Here is a 21,855-nt window from a genome sequence, read left to right as displayed (position 1 = left end):
GCAGTGAGAGTGTTAAGAGTAAATAGGTGGAAGTTTCTGAAAAGCTCTTTACTGTATTTTATCTAATTTGATTTGCTGCTGATGTATACATACCACTAAGAACAAAGAAAGGAGGGGCGCCCGGGTGGCTCAGTTGGTTAAGCGTCTGCCTTCGGCTCAGGTCGTGATCCTAGGGTCCTGGGATTGAGCCCCACGTCGGGCTCCCTGCTCTGCAGGAAGCCTGCTTCTCCCTCTCCCACTCCCTCTGCTAAAATGGCCAATAATAGATGAAAGGAATGGGATATATTGTGCCTCAGTTTTCTCATTGCATCTAGGTGATACTAGTATTTAGTTTCATAGGGTTGTAAAAATTAAGTGAGCTAATACATGTAAAATGACTTTGCACTTCTTAAAGTGCTAATTGAAAATCTGGTTGTCCAGATAGACAACTCAATAGTATCTAAAGTGTTAGTTAATATTATTACATTTAAAATCATGATTTAAAATTGAAATAATGGGCGAAGGGGTTTTTATATAAATGAAAGATGTAGTATACAGAAGTGCGCACTTTAAATTTATTTATTTATTTATTTATTTATTTTTAAAGATTTTATTTATTTGTCAGAGAGAGACAGACAGCAAGAGCGGGAACACAGCAGGGGCAGAGGGAGAGGGAGAAGCAGACTGTCTGCTGAGCAGGGAGCCCGACACGGGACTTGATCCCAGGATCCTGGGATCATACCTGAGCCGAAGGCAGACGCTTAACGACTGAGCCACCCAGGCGCCCCTAAATTTATTTTAATTAGAAAAATTAATTTCACTTAAGAATTTCATTTATAAAAGGTTGGAAGAAAATTCAGGAAGATGTTACCAATTATGCCTATACCATATTTGCTTTTGCTGTTTTTTTTTTTTTTACTATTTTCTGAATATTTTTTAGAGTTTGTTTTTTAAATAGTTTATATACTAGTTTATTTTTAGCTTAGGGACACCTGGGTGGCTCAGTTGGTTGTGTCCAACTCTTTTTTTTTTTTTTTAAAGATTTTATTTATTTATTTCACAGAGACACAGCGAGAGAGGGAACACAAGCAGGGGGAGTGGGAGAGGGAGAAGCAGTTTTCCCGCGGAGCAGGGAGCCCAATGTGGGGCTCGATCCCAGGACCCTGGGATCATGACCTGAGCCAAAGGCAGTCGCCTAACAACTGAGCCACCCAGGCGCCCCAGGTTGTGTCCAACTCTTGATTTTGGCTCAGGTCATGATCCCCGGGTTGTGGAATCAAGCACCATGTTGGATTCTGTGCTAGGCATGGAGCCTGCTTGAGATTTATCGCTCTCCCTCTCCTTCTGCCCCTCCCCCTGCTCACGTGCACACGTGTGTGTGCCCTCTCTCTCTCAAAAATAAATCTTTAAAAAAATAAAATGTTTTAATATTACAGGGAATTTGTATGAGTAGTACAATGAACAAGTATGTAGGTTTAACCTACATTCAGCAGTTGTTGACATTTTACCACATTTGATTTATCTTCAACTTTATACATCTACGTAAAGTACAGAGACATTAAAAAAAAATCTGTCATGTATCCATTTGAGAATTAATTGCTCACATTGTGAGACTTCATCTCTAAATAGGGACATCTTCTAAGGACATCCTTCTACATTGCTGCAATGTAATTATATTACTTAGGAAATATATTAATCATGAAATCATGTACTACATTAATCATTAGTTATTAATTAATATTAGTTACAAATAATATTAATATAGCATTAATGTAAATATTTTACTTAGGAAATATAATTACTTAGGGAATGTAAATACTATCTAACATACCGTCCATATCCAAATATCTCCTTTTGTCTCAATCATGTCCTTTAATAGCTGATTAGAAAAGAAATTGACCCAGGATTCAGCAAAGTATCAGATATTGCATTTAGTTATTTCTCTTTACTATAATCTAAAACAGTCTCCAGGCTTTTCTACCTTTCATGACATTGACATTTTTGAAGAATCCAGATCAGTTGTTTTACAGAATGTCCCTCTATTGGGATTTGTATTATTTATTTAAACCTCCTGTTCAGATCCATGTTAAACATATTTGATAGAATTACCACATAAGTGGTGTATTGTTCACAGTGCATCATATCCTTTAAAAAAAAAAGAAAGATCATCATGTCATATCCTTTAGTGGGGATGTTATTTAGAAACCAGTTCTGTTTGGAGTGGGTCCCTGTTTTACAATGGACCCCTGCCTGGAAGGTTAATTTGAGATGTTACATCAGTCCTTCCCTGTAGGCCTCTTGCATTTATCCAGTATTGGTAAGTGCAAAACCCTTCATTGTTTCAGATGCTCTTCTCAGATTGGCCCCTAGTTCTTTCCAGTGGAGACTGTTGATGATTTGGGGGTTTAATTGTTTCTTCCTTCTCCCCTCACAAATACTGTTACCATGCAGTCTTCTAGTGCTTTGTCCCAACCTGCTTGTATTTTGGAGTTCATGGCAATATTCTGAACACTCGGTTTTGTTGTAAATATAATTCCATGGGTTTTGGTTTTCCTGTTTAAGTTGTTTCTTTCTATGTGGGGATTCAGAAAGATTGGGAAGCTATGCTGCTGCCACCGTATTCCCTTTCTTACTATTTTAATTTCTTAACTTTTTTAGAATATTTATTTGAGAGAGAGAGAGTGTGCAAGCGCACAGGCGCACATGTACAAGTTGGGAGAAGGACAGAGGGAAAGGAAGAGAATCTTAAGCAGACCCCCCCACTGAGTGAGGAACCAGATGTGGGGCTTGATCTCATGACCAATGAGAACACAACCTGAGCCGAAATCAAGAGTCGGACGCCTAACTGACTGAGCCACCCAGACACTCCTAATTTCTTTATTACTTTAAAAGGAGTTTTCTTTTAGTATATCTAATTTTATTGTCTGTATATAAAAATTATTGGTCTTTATATGTTGGTTTTATATGCTCCCACCTTATTTTATTGTATGAGGTAGTTTTATCGCTGATTCATGATATCTATCATAGGTTCACTTAAAATTTTAAAGGGTTTAACCTCAAATGATAATTTGTGACAGAAGCAGTACAAAGTAGTTTTACAAGGCTTTACTGTTTTCACCAAATCTTTTGTGTCATAGGAGCTGTATTTTATTTTTTATTTTTTTAAAGATTTATTTATTTTAGAGATTATGCACGAACAGGGGGAGGGACAGAGGGAGAGTGAGAGAGAGGGGAAGCAGACTCCCTGCTGAGTGGGGATCCTGATGCAGGGCTCGATGCCAGGACCCTAAGATCATGACCTGAGCCGAGACCAAGAGTTGGACACTTGACTGACTCAGGTGCCTCTTTAATAGCTGTATTTTAAAAGCAAGTGATTTTTTTTGTTTTTCACTTTAAAAATAGGCAATATCAGGGCGTCTGGGTGGCTCAGTCGGTTAAGTGTCTGCCTGCGGCTCAGGTCATGGTTGTGGGGTCCTGGGATTGAGTCCTGCATAGGGCTCCTTGCTCAGGGAGTCTGCTTCTCCCTCTCCCCCTACCGCCCCTCAATCTGTCACTCGCTCGCTCTCAAATAAGTAAATAAAATATTTTTTATAAAAAGGCAATATCAGAAACAAACCAATCTCAAACTTTTAATTATGGCATTTCATTTAAGTGGGGAGAATGGGTGAAAATAAAAGTATGTCGTTTATAGACAGAATATATTTTGGAGGTAGCTCTCTAGCCCCTTGTCCTTCTCTGTACAAGCTTATTTCACTTCTGTGATAGTGATAATGACATGGGCCATAAATTTCTATATATATTAGTTCTACCTCCTAATTTTTTGTATTGTGTTAAAATACACATAACATAAAATTTACTATCTTAACCATTTTTAAGTGTATAGTTCAGTGTATTAAATACATTGTTGTGTGCCCATCACCACCATCCATCTGCAGAACTCTTCATCTTGTAAAACTGAAACTCTGTAGCCATTAAATAATAACTCCCCACCCCCCTACTTCCCCAGCCCCTGGCAACCACCATCTACTTTCTGTTTCTAGGAGTTTGACTACTCTAGATTCTTCTTGTAAGTGGAATCATACAGTAGCTGGCTTTTTGTGATGGGCCTGTTTCACTTAGCATACTGTCCTTAAGGTTCGTCCATGTTATTTCTTGTTAGAGTTTCCTCTTTTTTTTTTGAGGTTGGGTAATATTCTATTGTATGTATGTACTACGTTTTGCATATTTACTTGTTGATCGACACTTGGTTGCTTCCAAATTTTAGCCATTGTGAATACTATTGTGAAGATGGGTGTATAAATATCTCTTCACCCCTGCTTTCAGTTCTTTTGGGTATATACCTAGCATTGGAATTACTAAATCAGACATGGTGATTCTGTGTTTAATTTTTTGAGGAACAACGCTTTTTTCACAATGGCTATACCATTTTACATTCCTACCAATAAGGGATCCAGTTTCTCCACATTTTTACCATCACTTTGTTTTTTGTTTCTTCTCTGTAGTAGTTTTGTTACCTTCATTATCAGTTACTTGGTCTTTGGCCCCTTTGTTTATCTACCTGAGACTGATTATTATAAAGTAAGCTTTGTGTACTGATTATTGTCTGAGAATTACATTGGAGAAAAAGTGGGAGTGTATTCAAATGTAAATTTTATTGATTTAGTATGAAGTTCTAGACCAAACAGTCCAATAAAACTTTCTGCATTGATAGAAATTTTCTGTAATTGTGTTAATACAGTGGCCACTAGCCACATCTGCCTGTTAGATACTTGAAATGTGTCAAACTGAGGTAGTGAATATTTAATTTAATTTAGTTTTAATTAAGTTAAAATTAAATAGCAGTGTGTGGCAAGTTGATACCATATTGGACAGCATGGCTTTAGAAAATAATGAGAGCCTGGTTGTTCATGTATAAGGTTTTCTGGGTAAATACAGAGTTACTTGTGTTTAAATTATAAAATGTTTTTATTCAGTTTCTTACGTTTAACCATTTACTTCATCATGAAGTATATTACTCAAATATGGGAACCAAATAGGCACTAATAAGTTTTAGGTCAACCAACAGTAGGTAAGGAATTACTTTGTACTAAGTCTTTCAGGCAACAGGTAGATTGGAAAGCTTTTGTGATGAAAAATTATGAGTATAATACTAGTTTATTCTTAATTGAGAGTTCTTATGATTTGCCTCATGTCTGCCCATTATGGTTGCTTGGTAGTTTTTCCTCCTTTCACGTTCAGTAGAGGTCAGTGTCTCTGTAACTGTTATCTGAAATGGGTTGGAACCTTTTGTCCACCAAGGATGAATCTATATTGATAATGAATCTTATTATTACAACTGGATGGAACTGAAGCCAACTGCCAGATTGTCAAGGAAGTCCTCCTACCTGGAAAAGGGTTAGCAACCCACCAGGACATCATTTAGATGGCTGTCTTCTCAGCCTGGAACCATCTCCTCAAATCCTTCTCCTAATAAAGCAACAAAATAGAGGACCATTTATTTACTGCCTGATTGACCATACGGTGTACTTAATATGTTTGTTACCATTCCCACTTTCCTCAAGTTTCATTAATTGGCCTGTGATGCTCTTACCCTTCCTCTTCCAGAAAGCCGTATCTCTAACAGCATCATGTTCTTATCACCAAGCTGTCATGAGCTGTGTAAGAGGTTCATGATTACCCTACTAGTAACTAGCTAGGAGACAGGAGAATCCTGGCTCAGAGATGAAGGACAGTTAATTACACAGTACTCCCAGTGACCATAGGATCAGGATTTTTGCACCATTCCCCCAAGACCCAGTTTCCGTAGGGCAACACAGAGAGGGCCATATGACATCTGCTCCTGCAGTCTGTTGCATTGCTGTAGAAGAACCCCAAGTTTAGGCATCTGAATCTTTTGTAATGGACAGTAAGCATGGCTGCCCTTTGCTCCTAAAGGAGACACTCATCTTAGTCTGTTCATTATACAAACAACCTTGAAAAGATAGTCCAAAACAACCGGTAAGTTATTGCCTCACTCGCAAGACGTGCAGAGAAAACTGTAGAGATTCACATAAAATTGTCTCCCGACACATAACAATTCTCAAATTATCTGTTGGCTTAATAACAGTGTTTATTTTTCATTAACAACTAAGTCCAAAACAGGTGTTCTTGATTGGCAGACAGCTTTTTTCCAAGTCATGAATCAGGGAATTAGTTTCCTTCCATCTTGTGACTTAGCGTTCTTTTTGATGTTGCTTCTGTGGCTGTGATGGTCATTTGCATTGATCTCTGGAAGAGAAAGGAACATGGACACTAAACTGTTGGGGCTGTTAAGGACCATGCCCAGAGGTAATTAACATCAGTTTTCATTTAGGTTGCATTTGGCTAGAACGTAAAGACCACATATAACTGTAAAGGAAGCTGGGAAGTATCTTGTTCTAAGTAAGAAAAAGAAACGGGTTTGGTGAATAGCTGGCATACCTCATTTTAGCCCTTCTTTTTGTTAAGCCATATGTCATTACAAAAAATTCAAACAAGGCAGAGCATTTTAAAAATTGCAAGTAATTGGGCTCCCTGCTCAGTGGGGAGCCTCCTTCTCCCTCTCCCTCCACCTTCCGTTCCACTTGCTTGTGTGCGCGCGTGCACTCTGTATCAAATAAATAAATAAATAAGATCTTAAATAAATAAAAATCTCAGGTTAATTAAAAAAGAAAACCAAACACCCACTCCAGTATCCACCATTCAGAAATAGCCATCATTACTTACTAAGTAAGCTTTCTAGATGTCATTTTTATACATATATATATATATATATATATATAGACTTAGGATGGTTAGATTGATAAAAGTTATTTTGTTAAGATGATGCAGTGCTATTAATATTTAAAAAACATTAAAGTCCGATATAGCTGGTTATATCGAAGAAAAAGAAAGTGAAGTAAAATAGGTAACATTATTGAACTTCAAATAAAATGTTCTTACCACAAGAGATGTTATTTCCTTAAATACAACTTGAAGTGTGTGTAATAAAAGATTACAAAACCAAACAAAAACATTATCTTTCCAGTTCAGATGCTCTCAGCTATAACAGAATATTGCTAAAGCAATAGGGAATTTGCTGTTTTTGCCTAAGTTTAAAGACTAGACTTTTATAAGATTGGTTAATTTGTCAGTAGCCAATCCAAGAGTGGCAGGGCATTGTGTTTTTTTGTGGTTTTCTTGACTTTTCTAAGCATGATTGCCAGGTCACTGCAGTTGTTCCAAGGGTTTGGTGTAATACCTGAGCATCTGACGGCAGGAAGGGAGTACCTTATTAAGAAAGAGAACAGTGGGGGGCACCTGGGTGGTGCAGTTAAGCAACCGACTCTTGACTCTTGGTTTCAGCTCAGGTCATGATCTCAGAGTCATGAGATCGAGCCCCATGTGGGGGCCCTGTGCTCAAGCAGGAGTCTGCTTCAAGATTCTCTCCCCCTCCCCCACTTGTGTGCGAGTGCTCCCGCACTCAAATAAATAAATCTTAAAAGAGAGAAAAGAATGTTCACAGCCGTATCACAGAAAATGCCCCCGTCTAATTTATTATCCCAACCTCAACCTTTCCTAGACCTAAAGCAGCCAGTGACTGAGGAGAATAGATTTATCTTAATTGGCTCAGACACACCCATGTTCACTTCTGGGTTGGAGTATGACGCCACTTTCATGAGGATATGAGAGAGTGATTAGCCAAAGAAAATCAGGAACTTTATCTACAAGGAAGAGATTTATGTATAATTACTGTTTGGTGGCAAACTGTTATGTTCTGTTATTAACTAAATGCTTCAAAATCTGTATCAAGGCCTGCTATGAAAGCCTTAACATCCTCGTGCTGCTCTCGTTCGTTTCCTGCTATCCAGTTTGTTTTTTAAGATGTTTATGTTGCATCTTTCAGGTTTGTAAACAGTTACTTCCTCGGTTTTTTTAGGTTTGTTTTGTATTTAAATTTGTTAGATGGTCACTACCAGTTCTTTTACCACAGCTTCTCCAGTAAGTTCTTTATATCATCTCTTAAATTGGCTGAATTTTATTGTCAAGTTTTTTTCAAGAATAAGTTCTTAGGACCTTCTCTTGAGTTTTTTCATAGTGGAACATCTTTCTTCCTTTTAGAATTTATGTATCTTGGCTGTATATAATATCGTTGGGTCACACTTTATTTCCCCTAAGAATTTAAACAGTGGGCCTGGAATATTGCCGTGGAGAAGACCAAAGACAATCCTTGGCGTCCCCCTCCCTGCCCACTTGCCCCTTGTATTCTACTAAGTTTAATTACAGTAAGTCTTGCTGTTAAACATTCTATAACAAGAGTTTTTTAGAATGATTTATTTTGTCAACTTTTATGTTTGACTATATCTTTTGTTCCCCATTCCTTGGATTCTCTACTTTAGGGACATGAATTATCCATATGTTTGATTATTTTTGTTTTCTGTATGTATTCCTCTTTCTCTCTCTTTAAAATTAATTTACTTTTAGTTAATTAGCATATCGTGTATCATTAGTTTCAGAGGTAGACTTCAGTGATTCATCAGTCTTTTTTTTATGTTATTTGTAAAAAATTTTTAAAAGATTTTATTTATTTTTCAACAGAGAGAGAGACAGCGAGAGAGGGAACACAAGCAGGGGGAGTGGGAGAGGAAGAAGCAGGCTTCCCGCTGAGCAGGGAGCCCGATGCGGGGCTCGATCCCGGGACCCTGGGATCATGACCTGAGCTGAAGGCAGACACTTAACGACTGAGCCACCCAGGCGCCATCTGACAGAGAGAGCACAAGTGGGGGAGCGGTGGAGGGAGAGGGAGAAACAGGCTCCCTACTGAGCAGGGAGCCCAATGTGGGACTCAATCCCAGGACCCTGGGATCATGACCTGAGCTGAATGTATACGCTTAACCAGCTGAGCTACCCAGGCGCCCCAATTTTTCATCAGTCTTATATAACTCATTATATCCTGTGCCCTTGTTAATGTCCATCACCCAGTTACCCCATATGCCCACCCTCCCCCCTCCAGCAGCCCTCAGTTTGTTTCCTATGATTAAGAGTCTCTTACGGTTTGTCTCCCCCTCTGATTTCATCTTGTTTTATTTTCCCTGTCCTTCTGCTATGCTTCTCTGTTTTGTTTTTTATATTCCACATATGAGTGAAACCATATGATAATTGTCTTTCTCTGATTGACTTCTTTCACTCAGCATAACACCCTCCAGTTCCATCCACGGTGATGCAAATGGCAAGTATTCATCCTTTCTGATGGCTGATATTCCATTGTGTATATATACCACATCTTTATCCATTCATCTGTCGATGGACATCTGGGCTCTTTCCATAGTTTGGCTATTGTGGACATTGCTGCTATAAATGGGGTGCAGGTGCCCCTTTGGATCCCTACATTTGTATCTTTGAGGTAAATACCTAGTAGCGCAATTCCTGGGCCATAGGGTAGCTCTATTTTCAACTGTTTGAGGAACCTCCATACTGTTTTCCAGAGTGGCTGCACCAGCTTGCATTCCCACCAACAGTGTAGGAGGGTTCCCCTTTCTCCGCATTTCCGCTATTAGTTCCTCTCAACTGCTTTAATATCTGCTGTTTTTCATTTGTACACTCTGATTATTTCAAGCCTTTTAGCACTGTTTTTATTTTCAATAATGTTTATTCTATTCCTTGCTGTTTCTGTTTATCTGTTCTCTTTTAGTTTTTAAATTATTTGGTTCCCAGTCCCTGATTTATCTTTTTTCTGTTTTGTCATTTCATTCTTGAGTTTCGTATGAATTTATATTCAAAGTAAGTTTTATTTAGCATGGGGGCAGTTTTGAGAAATACTTTTATGCTGGGTTATATTTACTCCTAGGTTGAGAGTTTTGGTTATCTTATGCATGTTATGCTCTTTATATATATATATATATATATATATATATATATTTTTTTTTTTTTTTTTTGGCTGTAGTCTCTTGGCTGTGCAATAGTTTTTCATCTTACTCATGTTTGGGAGGCTCTAGGCATTTGCTCCACTATAATTTAGGTAATTTCTTGAATCTCTTCTCACCATTTTTGAGGCTAGGGTTTGAGGGCGAAGTATTTTTTTTCCATCATGATAATGTACCCTTTAATCCTGTCCGCCATTTCATCCATCCCCACCCACCTACTCTGTGGTAACCATCAGTTTGTTCCCTGTAGTAAGGAGTCTGTTTCTTGGTTTGTCTCTCTTGCTCTTTTTTTCCCCTCCCTTTGCTCATTTATTTCTTAAATTCTACATATGAGTGAGAGCATATGGTTTTCGTCCTTCTCTCACTGATTTATTTTGCCTGTTAGCATTATACTCTCTAGCCCCATTCATGTTGTTGCAAATGCCAAGATTTCATTTTTTCATGGCTGAATAATAATATTCCATTGTGTATATATACCACATCTTCTTTATCCATTCACCTTTTGATGGATACTTGGGCTGCTTGCATGGTTTGGCTACTGTAAGTAATGTTTCGGTGAACACAGGGGAGCATGTATCCTTCTGAATTTGTGTTTTTATATTTTTTAGGGTATATACCAAATAATGCAATTACTGGATCATAGATCATAATTTTTGAGGAACCTCCGTTTACTGTTTTCCAGAATGGTGCACCACTTTGCATTCCTACCAACAGTGCAAGAGGGTTCCTTTTTCTCCATATCCTTGCCAACATTTCTTGTTTGGTGTGTTTTTTTATTTTAGCCATGACAGGCTGATACTGTAGTTTTGATTTGCATTTCCCCGATCTGAGTAATGTTGAGCATCTTTTCATGTGTCTGTTGGTCACTTGTATGTCTTCTTTGGGAAAATGTGTGTTCGTGTCTTTTGCCTCTTTTAATTGGATTATTTTTTTTAGGTGTTGAGCTGTATCAGTTCTTTATATATTTTGGATAACTTACCCTTTATCGGATATGTCATTTACAGAGGTCAGTGGGCTTTTTAGTTTTGATTGTTTCCTTCACTGTTCAGAAACTTTTTATTTTGATGTAGAGCTAATAGTTTATTTTTTGCTTTTATTTCCCTTGCCCCAGGAGACATATCTAGAAAAATGTTGATATGGCTGATGTCACAGAAATTCCTGCTTGTGTTCTCTTCAAGGATTTTTATGGTTTCAGGTCACACATTTAGGTCTTTAATCCATTTTGAGGTTTTTTTTTATGTGTGTATGGTGAACGAAGGTGGTCCCATTTCATTCTTTTGCATGTGGCTAATTTTCCCAAAACCAATTGTTGAAGAGACTGTCTTTTCCCCTTTGCATATTCATTCCTCCTTTGTCATTAAAATTGTGGATTTATTTCTGGGTTTTCTGTTCTAGTCCATTGATCTGTGTGTCTGTTTTTAATGCCAATACCATACTGTTTTGATTACTAACCGCTTTGTAATATAACTTGAAATTTGGAATTATGATACCTCTAGTTTTTCTTTTTCAACATTGCTCTGGCTATTCGAGATCTTTTTGTGGTTCCATATAAATTTTAGGATTGTTCTGGTTATATGAAAAATGTCATTATTTTGTTAGGGATTAAATGTTTAGAGTGCTTTGGGTGGTATAGACATTTTACCAATATTTGTCCTTCTAGTTCATGAGCGTAGAATGTCTTTCCATTTCTTTGCATTCTTTTGACTTTCATCAGTGTTTTCAGAGTACAGGTCTTTCACCTCTTTGGTTGAGTTTATTCCTAGATATTTTATTATTTTTGGTGCAGTTGTGAGTGGGATTGTTTTAATTTCACTTTGTACTGCTTCATTATTAGTGTATAGGAATGGAGCGGATTCTGTACGCCGATTTTTGTATCCTTTGATTTTCCTGAATTCATTTATCAGTTCTAGTAGTTTTTTGTTGGAGTCTTTCAGGTTTTCTCTATATAGCATCATGTCATCTATAAGGAGTTTATTTCTTCCTTACCAATTTGGATGCCATTTATGTATTTATGTTGTCTGATTGCTGTGGCAAGGACTTCCAGTACTATGTTGATTAAAAGTGGTCAGAGTGGACATCTTGTTCCTGATCTTAGGGGAAAAGCTCTCAGTTTTTCACCATTGAGTGTGATATTGGCTGTGGATGTTTCATATAAGGTCTTTATTATGTTGAGGTATGTGAGACTAATAAGTATTTTTGCCTCTTTCTGAAGCCAGAGGGAATGGTAGGGCAGGCTCAGATCTCTTTTTAAATAGTTGATTAAATGTCTTATACTAGATTTTAATCTTCCGCTGTGTGGGGGTTCATTCCTATGGGATAATACCCTAAGATTTTATGTAACTCATTCTTAGCCTAGATCCTTGACTTTCAAAGAGCACCTCATCACTCTTCATGTCTTTCTCTCCTGCTTTTTCCTATTTCTGCCCTGAAGCTGGTCCTACTCCTTAGACAGAAAAAGAACAAATTAAGGAGGCAGGATAACAAAAAGATAAAAGATTTCTTCTTTCCAAATTTGGGAGTTTTTGTGGTATTCTAAGAATTGCAAGGAATTGGAAAGAGGATTAACAGTTGAATATTATAGCTCAGACCAGGAGAATTTCTGCTCTGTTTCTAAAATCTCTTATTTCATTGCTTGGTTGCCAGTTTTTGTTTAATGAATTATTATCTGCCTTTCCCATCTCCCCAGTTTTGTTTGCTGTTGGCTTTCTTATTTTATTTACTTATTTATTTTTTGCTGGTTTTTGTTCATTTGTTTTTTTACTTGTTTAACACTGGAAAAGTATAATGTGATTTCACATCACCTTTTTAAGCGCTGAGAGTTATTTGAACATAGGCACTCTTTCCTTTTTGGAAATTCACTCAATTCCAACACAGAATTGAATTATGTTAAAATAACTCATTTTCTTTCTTATGTTATGACTATGTATTAATTTCTAATATTAAGCTCCCTGATGAACTCTTCTTGGCACTTAGTGATAATGAAATTCTTTACTACATACTAGCCTTTTTAACCTTTGTTAAAAATTTACTGTAGGGGGCGCCTGGCTCAGGTGGTTAAGCATCTGCTTTGGGCTCAGGTCATGATCCCAGGGTCCTGGGATCGAGCCCTGTGTTAGGGCTCCTTGCTCAGTGGGGAGTCTGCTTCTCCGTTTGCCTGCTGGTCCCCCTGCTTGTGCTCTCCCTCTCTCTCAAATAAATGAATAAAAAAAAAAAAATCTTAAAAAAAAATTTACCCTAGAATTTTTCTGGGGGTAAGCTCAAGCTCGAGATTGCATTCCTTCTAGAATTTACTTTCTAATTTATCCTAAACATTTCTGTTAGTGGTTCAGTGATTGTATGTGTACTTTCAAAACTCTCTGAGATCTGTTTAATTTCTTTGGGTCTGAAGACGTGAATTTAAGTATTATCTCTACAGTCTTATCCTTTAATTTTCCTTTCAGAATTTCTTCACCCCTTCCAGTTTGGACATGGAAACTCTAAATGTAGGTTAAAAACTCCTGTATAACTCATTCCTTAGTTTCTTTACATGGAAAATAGTTCATTGTGGATTTAAAGCTACTTTATTTTTTTTTAAAGATTTTATTTATTTATTCTTGAGAGACAGAGGCAGAGGGAGAAGCAGGCTCCCCGTGGAGCAGAGAGCCCGATGCGGGACTCGATCCCAGGACCCTGGGATCATGACCTGAGCTGAAGGCAGACGCTTAACCCACTGAGCCACCCCCAGGCGTCCCTAAAGCTACTTTAAAATAGAAATTTTTCTCTCCCTTCCTTCTTTGCTTCCTTTTCGTTCCTTCCTTTCCCCACTCTTTTAAATTTCCATGTTAAAATTTCTCATCATGGATACCTTATCTATTTTTTTTAATTAAAAAAGGTCTGCTTTTCTAGAGGGTATTATGCTAAGCGAAATAAGTCAATCAGAGAAAGACATGTATAGGGCTGATATGAGGAACTCTTAATCTTCGGAAACAAACTCTGAGGGTTGCTGGAGTGGTGGGGGTGGGAGGGACGGGGGGCTGGGTGATAGGCATGGGGGAGGGTATGTGCTATGGTGAGCACTGTGAATTGTGTAAGACTGTTGAATCACAGACCTGTACCTCTGAAACAAATAATACATTATGTGTTAAAAAAATAAAAGTAGGAAGAGAAAAATGAAGGGGGAGAAATCGGAGGGGGAGACGAACCATGAGAGACTATGGACTCTGAGAAACAAACTGAGGGTTCTAGAGGGGAGGGGGGTGGGGGGATGGGTGAGCCTGGTGATGGGTATTAAAGAGGGCACAGTCTGCATGGAGCACTGGGTGTTATACGCAAACAATGAATCATGGAACACTACATCAGAAACTAATGATGTAATATATGGTGATTAACATTAAAATTAAAAAGTCTGCTTTTTAAAAGTTTAGGTTAAGTTTCTTTGGGAGTGTAGATAAAAGAATCTACTTTGTGGTTGTTTAAGCGATTTGTTTCTGATCTATGAAAATGGGTCCTCGCAGGGCTCTTTTAAGGATTAAATGAGATAACTTATGTATTTGTATAATTCTGATTATTTTTATTGTTCATTGTGCACACTGATTGACTTGGGAGTGACACTGGTTGTCCTGACCTATGGCTTTACATAAAAAATATCCAGTATTGGTTTATTTCCTTCTGGTTGTTTTCTCTCCATGCATAATACATTTTAAAAACAAACTCATATTAACCATTGTTCTCAATCTCTAAGTATTCCTACAGAACATACCTCTTTTAATGGCCATTATGTGGTTTTATAATAATTTTTTCAATCATATCTCTTTTTGCATATTCAGATTGTTTTCAGTTTTTTTTTTTTTTTCTCATTGCCAATAGTACTATAATAAACTGTATTTAAACCTTTGTTCGCCTCCTGGAGGTGAAATTACTAGGACAAAAAGCATTTTTATGGTTTCTAATTCTTGCTTTTAAAATTGTCCTTCACATATTTATATATATATCATTTCACTATAGCCGGGTCAACATTGGGTCATATCATCAAAAACAAAACCCAACAATTTTGATCACTAGGTGAGAGAAAAATATTACCTTTACTTCTTTAATGGTTGAGTTGCACATTTGTTGTTGTTCAGTGACTATTTCTTTCATGAACTGTCCTTTGTACATTGTTCTGTGGCATTTATCTTTTTTATTTATTTGTAAAAAAGTTTAAACAGTGCTGAAATATAGGACATATTAATTTTACTCATTTTCCAGGATTTTGCTTTTTAATGGTTTTTAAATGTAGAAGCATTTTAAATTTGAATAACTAAACTGCTTTTTCCCTTCCTAATTTCTTACTTTGTGTTTATACTTAGAAGAGTCTTTTCTTCCTAAAAGTTAAAGATTTCAAAAATATTTTCTGCCAGACTTGTAGATTATTTTGTCACTTAACGCTTTAAAAGAATCCATCTGGATTTTGTTTTACTTTTAATAAGATATTTTTCCCCAGATTATTAACCAGGTTTTCCAGTACCATTATTTTGTAATTTTAGTTGTTCCCTACAGATTTGGAAACCCTTCCTTATATTTTGCTAAATATTTACATATTATTGAGTCTTTTTCTGGAAATTCGTTTTGTTCTACTGATGTATTAAATCAACCTGTCTCTCTCTCTCTTAAATCTTTCTCCAAATTTTTATTTAAATTCTAGTTAGTTAACATAAAGTGTAATATTAGTTTCAGATGTAAAATTTAGTGATTTATCACTTACATACAATACCCAGTGCTCCTCACAAGTGCCCTCCTTAATCCCCATCACGTATTTAAACCCATCCCCCCAGGGGCGCCTGTGTGGCTCAGTTGGTTAAGCATCTGCCTGCGGCTCAGGTCATGATCCCAGGGTCCTGGGATCGAGCCCCGCATAGGCTCCCTGTTCTGCGGGAAGCCTGCTTCTCCCTCTTCCACTCCCCCTGCTTCTGTTCCCTCTCTTGCTGTGTCTCTCTCTGTCAAATAAATAAATAAAATCTTAAAAAAATAACAAAACCCCATCCCCCCATCATGTCCCCTCCAGAGTCTATTTCTTGGTTTGCCTCCCTCCCCGCACCAATCTTCATTTGTTTTGTTTCTTAAATTCCACATATGAGTCAAATCATATGGTATTTGTCTTTCTCTGAGTTATTTCACTTAGCATAATACTCTCTGGCTCCATCTACATCATTGCAAATGTTAAGATTTTTGTGGCTGAGTAATATTCCATTGTGGATATATATATACCACGTCTTTATGCATTCATCAGTCTGTGGACATTTGGGCTCTTTCCATAGTTTGTTGATAATGCTGTTAACAAACGTTGGGGTGTGCGTGCCCCTTCGAATCAGTATTTTTTGTATTTTTGTATCCTTTGGGTAAATATCTAGTAATGCAGTTGCTGGATCAAAGGGAGTTCTATTTTTAACCTTTTGCGGAACCTCCAAACTATTTTCCAGAGAAAAATCAGCCTATCTCTTTAATGAAAGTAATCATACTGCTCTGATTGTTACTTTACAGAGTAATAATTTAATGTGTTCAGTCTTTTAACACTGAATATTTGTAGGCCTCATCTCAGGATACATTTCTTGATGTATCACATAGGACCAGAGTTCTGTTTAATTCCATGATGATTTCAGTATGTTCATATTCTCCTGTGTGTACATGTGCATACTTTGCCTTTTACTCTCAAGTAGTTTCCGTGTTTTAAATGTTTGTTTGCCTTGTTGGGTCATTTACTATTAAATCATCCCAGCTCTTCTACCCTTGATGAATAAAAGCCATTATGGGAAGTAGAACAGGAAGGACAGAAAAGCCTTCTTTATTATCTTTTTTTTTTTTTTAAGATTTTATTTATTTGACAGAGAGAGACAGCAAGAGAGGGAACACAAGCAGAGAGAGTGGGAGACGGAGAAGCAGGCTTCCCGCAGAGCAGGGAGCCTGATGTGGGACTCGATCCCAGAACCCTGGGATCATGACCTGAGCCGAAGGCAGACGCTTAACGACTGAGCCACCCAGGCATCCCCCTTTATTATCTTTACGGGAGAAAAATATTGATAGAGAACTTACAGACCCCAGGATCATTTGAGCCTTATATTTATAAATTACCCAATTGTGGATTCTAGTCCTGTTTCAGTTAGCTACTGTTGCTTGAGAAAACACCCCACAACTTAGAGTGGCTTATAACAGGCAGGGCTCATCAGGAACAATTCATCTTTCTTTCATGTGGTATCAACTGGGTTTACCCATGGGGCTACATTCAACTGGTGACTGGTGCGGTGGTGTAAGATAGGGTTTTTATTTTATTTTATTTTTTTTATTCTTTTGACATTTTAAGTGTTTTACTAAATAATTCCAGCAAGACAGTCTTACTCACATGTCCGGTGCTGGCTGTAGGGTGGGATGCCTCAGTTCTCCATAGAGTCTCAGTGTCTACTTGGCTTCTCTGTTAGAGAGTATGAACTCATTATTTACATGGGGGCTGGAATCCAAAGGGCAAAAGTGGAAGCCATTTAAGACTTCTTAAAGCTTTGAGCTTCTGAACATGTACATCACTGTGCCATATCCTCTTGGCCAAAGCAAGTCACAAAGCTAACCAGGTTTATGTGGGTAGAGAAGAGGACATCTTATGTTGGGAGGAGTGTGCATGCCCCTTCAAATCAGTATTTTTGTATAGATGCAAAGAAACTGATGCATGATTAGCAGATCATTATTAAGATCTGTCACTATTAAAATGTAAAGGATAGTAAATTTCACACTCAATACTGATTCTTACATATCGATTCGAACAAATGAAAACAATTTGGTTAAAATTTTTTGTCGTTAAATAAAGTTGGGCTCCTAATATGTAATTAACTTCTAATTAATTGAATTCTTACATTCAGTTCATCAGTTTTAGTACTTCAAAGTGGAAGTAGCACACCACGACTTTAGATTATTTTTTTAGAGATAACTAATTCATTCATTTCCTTTTTTAAAGATTGATTTTTAGAAAGAGAAAGAGAAAAGAGCACATGTGTGAGTGAGGGAGGGAAATCTCAAGTAGACTCCCTGCTGAGCACAGAGCCTGACTCTGAGCCCAGTCTAATGATCCTGAGATCTGAAATGAAAAGTCAGATGCTTAACCGACTGAATCACCCAGACACCCCACTTCATTCATTTTCTGAGTAAACCTAGGAAAGAATATTTTGCCTGAGTTTTTAGTTTGTGGGCCATAGAATTTAACGTATAGTGATGTAGAATCTGACACTATCCTAATGTGATAATGCATGTCAAAGTGCTATGTTAATTTTAAAGTGCAATTTATAAAATGTATACAGAAGTATTTCGTGTTTTTAACAGGAAGAAAATACAGTTTGCCAGATATAAAGGTAGCAAATAATTATGGGCTTCAGTTGTTTATACATAATTTTAGGTTGGTTAAGAATAAGTATGTTGAAGTCACTTTAAGATAACTTACACTAGTAATGTTACATTACTAGTATTGTTTATAAAATAAGAACACGATCAGCCGAAGTGATCTTTTTATTTTTTGACAAGTATTCATTAACATTTTGAATTACTAAACAGAATTATGAAAGAAACTCATCTTTATTGTATATATATATATGATTATGATTTAAATTTAAATTGGATTTTATTTCTATTCATTTCTAGAAATATAAAGAAAAGGACAAACACAAACAAAAACATAAGAAGCAACCAGAACCATCACCTGCATTGGTTCCTTCTTTGACTGTTACCACAGAGAAAGTAAGTTTTAAGTGCCATATTTTGTTTCATATAAGAACTAGTTGTGTGCTGGCTTTTATCTTTAAGAAGTGTTGTCATTCCCAGTGTCCTGGTTCCCTTTAACTTTTCCCACCTCTTTAACCCTACATTAAGCACTTTAGGATTCCCATTTCTTAGTCCTTTATCCTACCTTCTGTTTATTCTATACTTGCTTTTGGAAAGTAATTGAGTAAGGCTAACTACTTGTGGGGGGCATCATTGAGATTAAGAATTTGGGCTGTAGAGTGGGTTTTGACCACCTGAGATTTTGAATTCTGGCTTCACCACTTACTGAATGAGCTCTTAGGTTAATTAACCTCTTTGTAACTCAGTTTCATTCTTCTGTAAAGTGGGGGAAATACTGGAATTGAGTGAGAAAATACATGTGAAACAATTACAATATCTGGTTCATAGGAAGCATTACAGTTATTATAGTAAATGTTAAATATTATTAAGATTATTATTATATGCCTAATTTGAAAATAAATGGAGACAGGGAAAATAGTGGAGACATAGGCAACAGGGGTGGGGTGGAAGGAAGTACAGTAGGAAATGAGGCTGGGCAAGGGGCCAGTCATGCAGGGGCTCTAAAAGCCAGTGGAATGGCTTGGTTTTTTAGTTTGAATGAAAAGTGAGCCATTGGTGCATTTTGAACTGAGATGTAGTATGATCTATCTTAGGTTCTGTAAGGATCTATGGCTGCTTCGTTGCAGATAGACTGTAGAGAGTCAAGGATGGAAGCAGGGAGGCCATTAGGAGATTAGTACAATAATGCAGAGAGAGATGGTGTTAACAATGGAGGTAGTGAGAGGTGATCAGATTCTGAGTATATTTAAAAGTAGCTTTCTCACAGAGAAGATGAGAGGTGTGAGAGAAAGAGAGGATCCAAAGGAGTCAAAGGGTATTGGGCTGGGAATGGATTGCTGTTAACAAAGATGGGAAAGGCTGTGGGTGTGTGGTAGGTTGAGGGCAAGATGAATTCAGTTTTGGATTATGGTATTTGTATCCTCCTGCTGTCAGAACAAATTTAGCAGTTTAAAACAATATAAACCTATTACGTTCTTGTTCTGTAGGCCAGAAGACTGGGTGGGCTCAGCTGGTTACTCTGGGTCTTTCAAAGGTGAAATCAAAGTGTTGGATGGCCTGAGTTCTCACCTGGGAGCAAGTGCTTCTAAGCTCATTCAGCTGGTTAGATTTATGCCCGTTTCCTTTCTGGCTCTCAACTGGGGTCTGCCCTTATGTTCTAGAGGCTCTCTTCAGTCCTTGCACATGGATCTCTCCATTTCAGAGCCAGCAGTGGCTTGTTGAATCCTTCCCACCCTTGGAATCTCTCTGACTTCGGCTGCAACTCTTCTGCTTCTCGCCAGAGAAAGTTCTCTTCTTTTAAGGGTTCATGAGATTAGATTGGGCCTACCTGAAAAATCCAGGATAATTTTCTTGTTTTAAAGTATGTAACCTTAGTTACATTAGCAAAGGCCCTTTTGCCATGTAATATAACATACCACAGGTTTCAAGGATTAGGATGTGGACATCTTGGCAGGGGTCTTCTGCCTACATTAAGGTTGAGATATTTATTAGACATCCAAGTAGAAATGTTAATTAGCCAGTGGCATGCATAGTCTGGCATTTGGGAAAGAGGTCCAGACTTTGGATATAAATTTGGGAGTTGTATCTCTATAGAGTTTACTTTAAGCCCTAAGAGTGGGTGCCCGTGGAGGAGTGAGTGCAGGTAGGGAGAAGAGGTCTTAGGAAGCCCTAGGGGTGCCAGTGTGGAAAGAAGAGGGGAAACTAGTCAACAAGACTGAGAAGAAGAGGCCAGGGTTTGGAAGAAAACCAAGAGGATATGAATATGCCGGAAGCCAAGTTAAAGAAAAAAAAAGTTAACCATGTCATAATAATATGAGGACTAGCTATTGTATTGAGTCATATGATGATCTGAAAGTTCTAGTTTGAACTTTCTAGAATGTTAAAAATGGAAACATACAGTATGTACACTTTTTTATTTGACTCCTTTCACTCAGCATAAGTATTTTGAGATTCATCCATGTTGTGTGTATCAGTAGCTTATTTCTTTTTATTGCTGACTACTTGCTATTGTATGGACATAATGATTATCCAGTAATTGATGGACATTCAGATTGTTTTCCAGTTTTTGACTATTACAAATAAAGCTACTGGGAACATTATAGAAGTCTTTATACAGACAGATTTTTCTTGCATAAATACTGAGGAATGGAATAACTAGGTCACATGGTAAGTGCATCCTTAATTTTTTAAGACACTATTCCAGTATTTTCCAAAATAGTTGTACCACAACGATTCTGCCAGCAATGTACCAGAGTTCCTATTCCTCTACATTCTCTGCAACACTTGGTATGATCAGTCATTATAATTTTAGCATTTCTAGTGGGTATGCAGTAATTTCTCAGTGTGGTTTCAGTCTGTATTTCTTTAATGACTACATTATGTGGAACATCTTTCCATGTGCATATTTGACATTTTTTAATTTTCTTTGGTCAAGGTCTGCTCAGATTTATCCGCTACTTGCCCTTTTTTATTGGCTTGTTTGTTTTCTTAATACTGTATTTTGTGAGCCATTATGTGTTCTGGATGCAAGTCTTCATCAGGTACATTATTTTTGCAGGTATTTTTCCCACTCAGTGGCTTCAACGGACCTTTTTTTTTTTTTTAAGGTAGACTCCATGTCCAGTGTGGACCCCAGTGCGGGGCCTGAACCCATGACCCCAACATTAATTAAATGCTCAGCATATACATTTTTTAATATGTTTTCTTCTGGAAATTTTATATTTTTATGTTTCACATTTAAGTCTGATCCATTTTGTGTTAAATTTTGCATATAATGTGAGTTATACATCAAAGTTCACTTACTGAATGACTTATCTATTGAATTATAGATAACCAGTTTTTCTAGACCTACATGTCTCCGCTGAATTGCCTTTACCCACATTTGTTGAAACCCATTTGACCATATATGTATCAGTTCTCCATTGATGTGTTTATCTGCTTTTACATTTAATACCACACAATCTTGATTACTGTAGCTTTATAATAACCAGTTAGGTCTGGTAGGATCCATCTTCCAACTTTGTTCTTCTCTTTCAAAGTCATTGTGGCTATTCAACGTTCTGTTTTTATGTGAATTTTAGAATCGGATTGTTAAGTTGTAGAAATAAAATTGCCTGTATTT

General features: G+C 37.2%; 1 protein-coding gene across 15 annotated transcripts in view; it reads left to right on the top strand.

Moving 5' to 3' along the window:
* Window positions 1-21,855, top strand: part of MLLT10 (MLLT10 histone lysine methyltransferase DOT1L cofactor) — a 217,967-nt gene that overhangs the window by 109,647 nt on the left and 86,465 nt on the right. For all 15 annotated transcript variants that reach the window (XM_027593177.2, XM_027593176.2, XM_027593181.2 and 12 more), the window contains one exon: window positions 18,534-18,629. In XM_027593177.2, the coding sequence (XP_027448978.1) occupies window positions 18,534-18,629 (96 nt within the window). The remainder of the gene's footprint in view (window positions 1-18,533; window positions 18,630-21,855) is intronic.

This window comes from Zalophus californianus, chromosome 9 (genome assembly GCF_009762305.2).
Source record: "Zalophus californianus isolate mZalCal1 chromosome 9, mZalCal1.pri.v2, whole genome shotgun sequence".
NCBI lineage: Eukaryota > Metazoa > Chordata > Mammalia > Carnivora > Otariidae > Zalophus > Zalophus californianus.
Note: the sequence above shows the minus strand (reverse complement) of the source record. Positions and strands in the feature narration are given on the sequence as shown.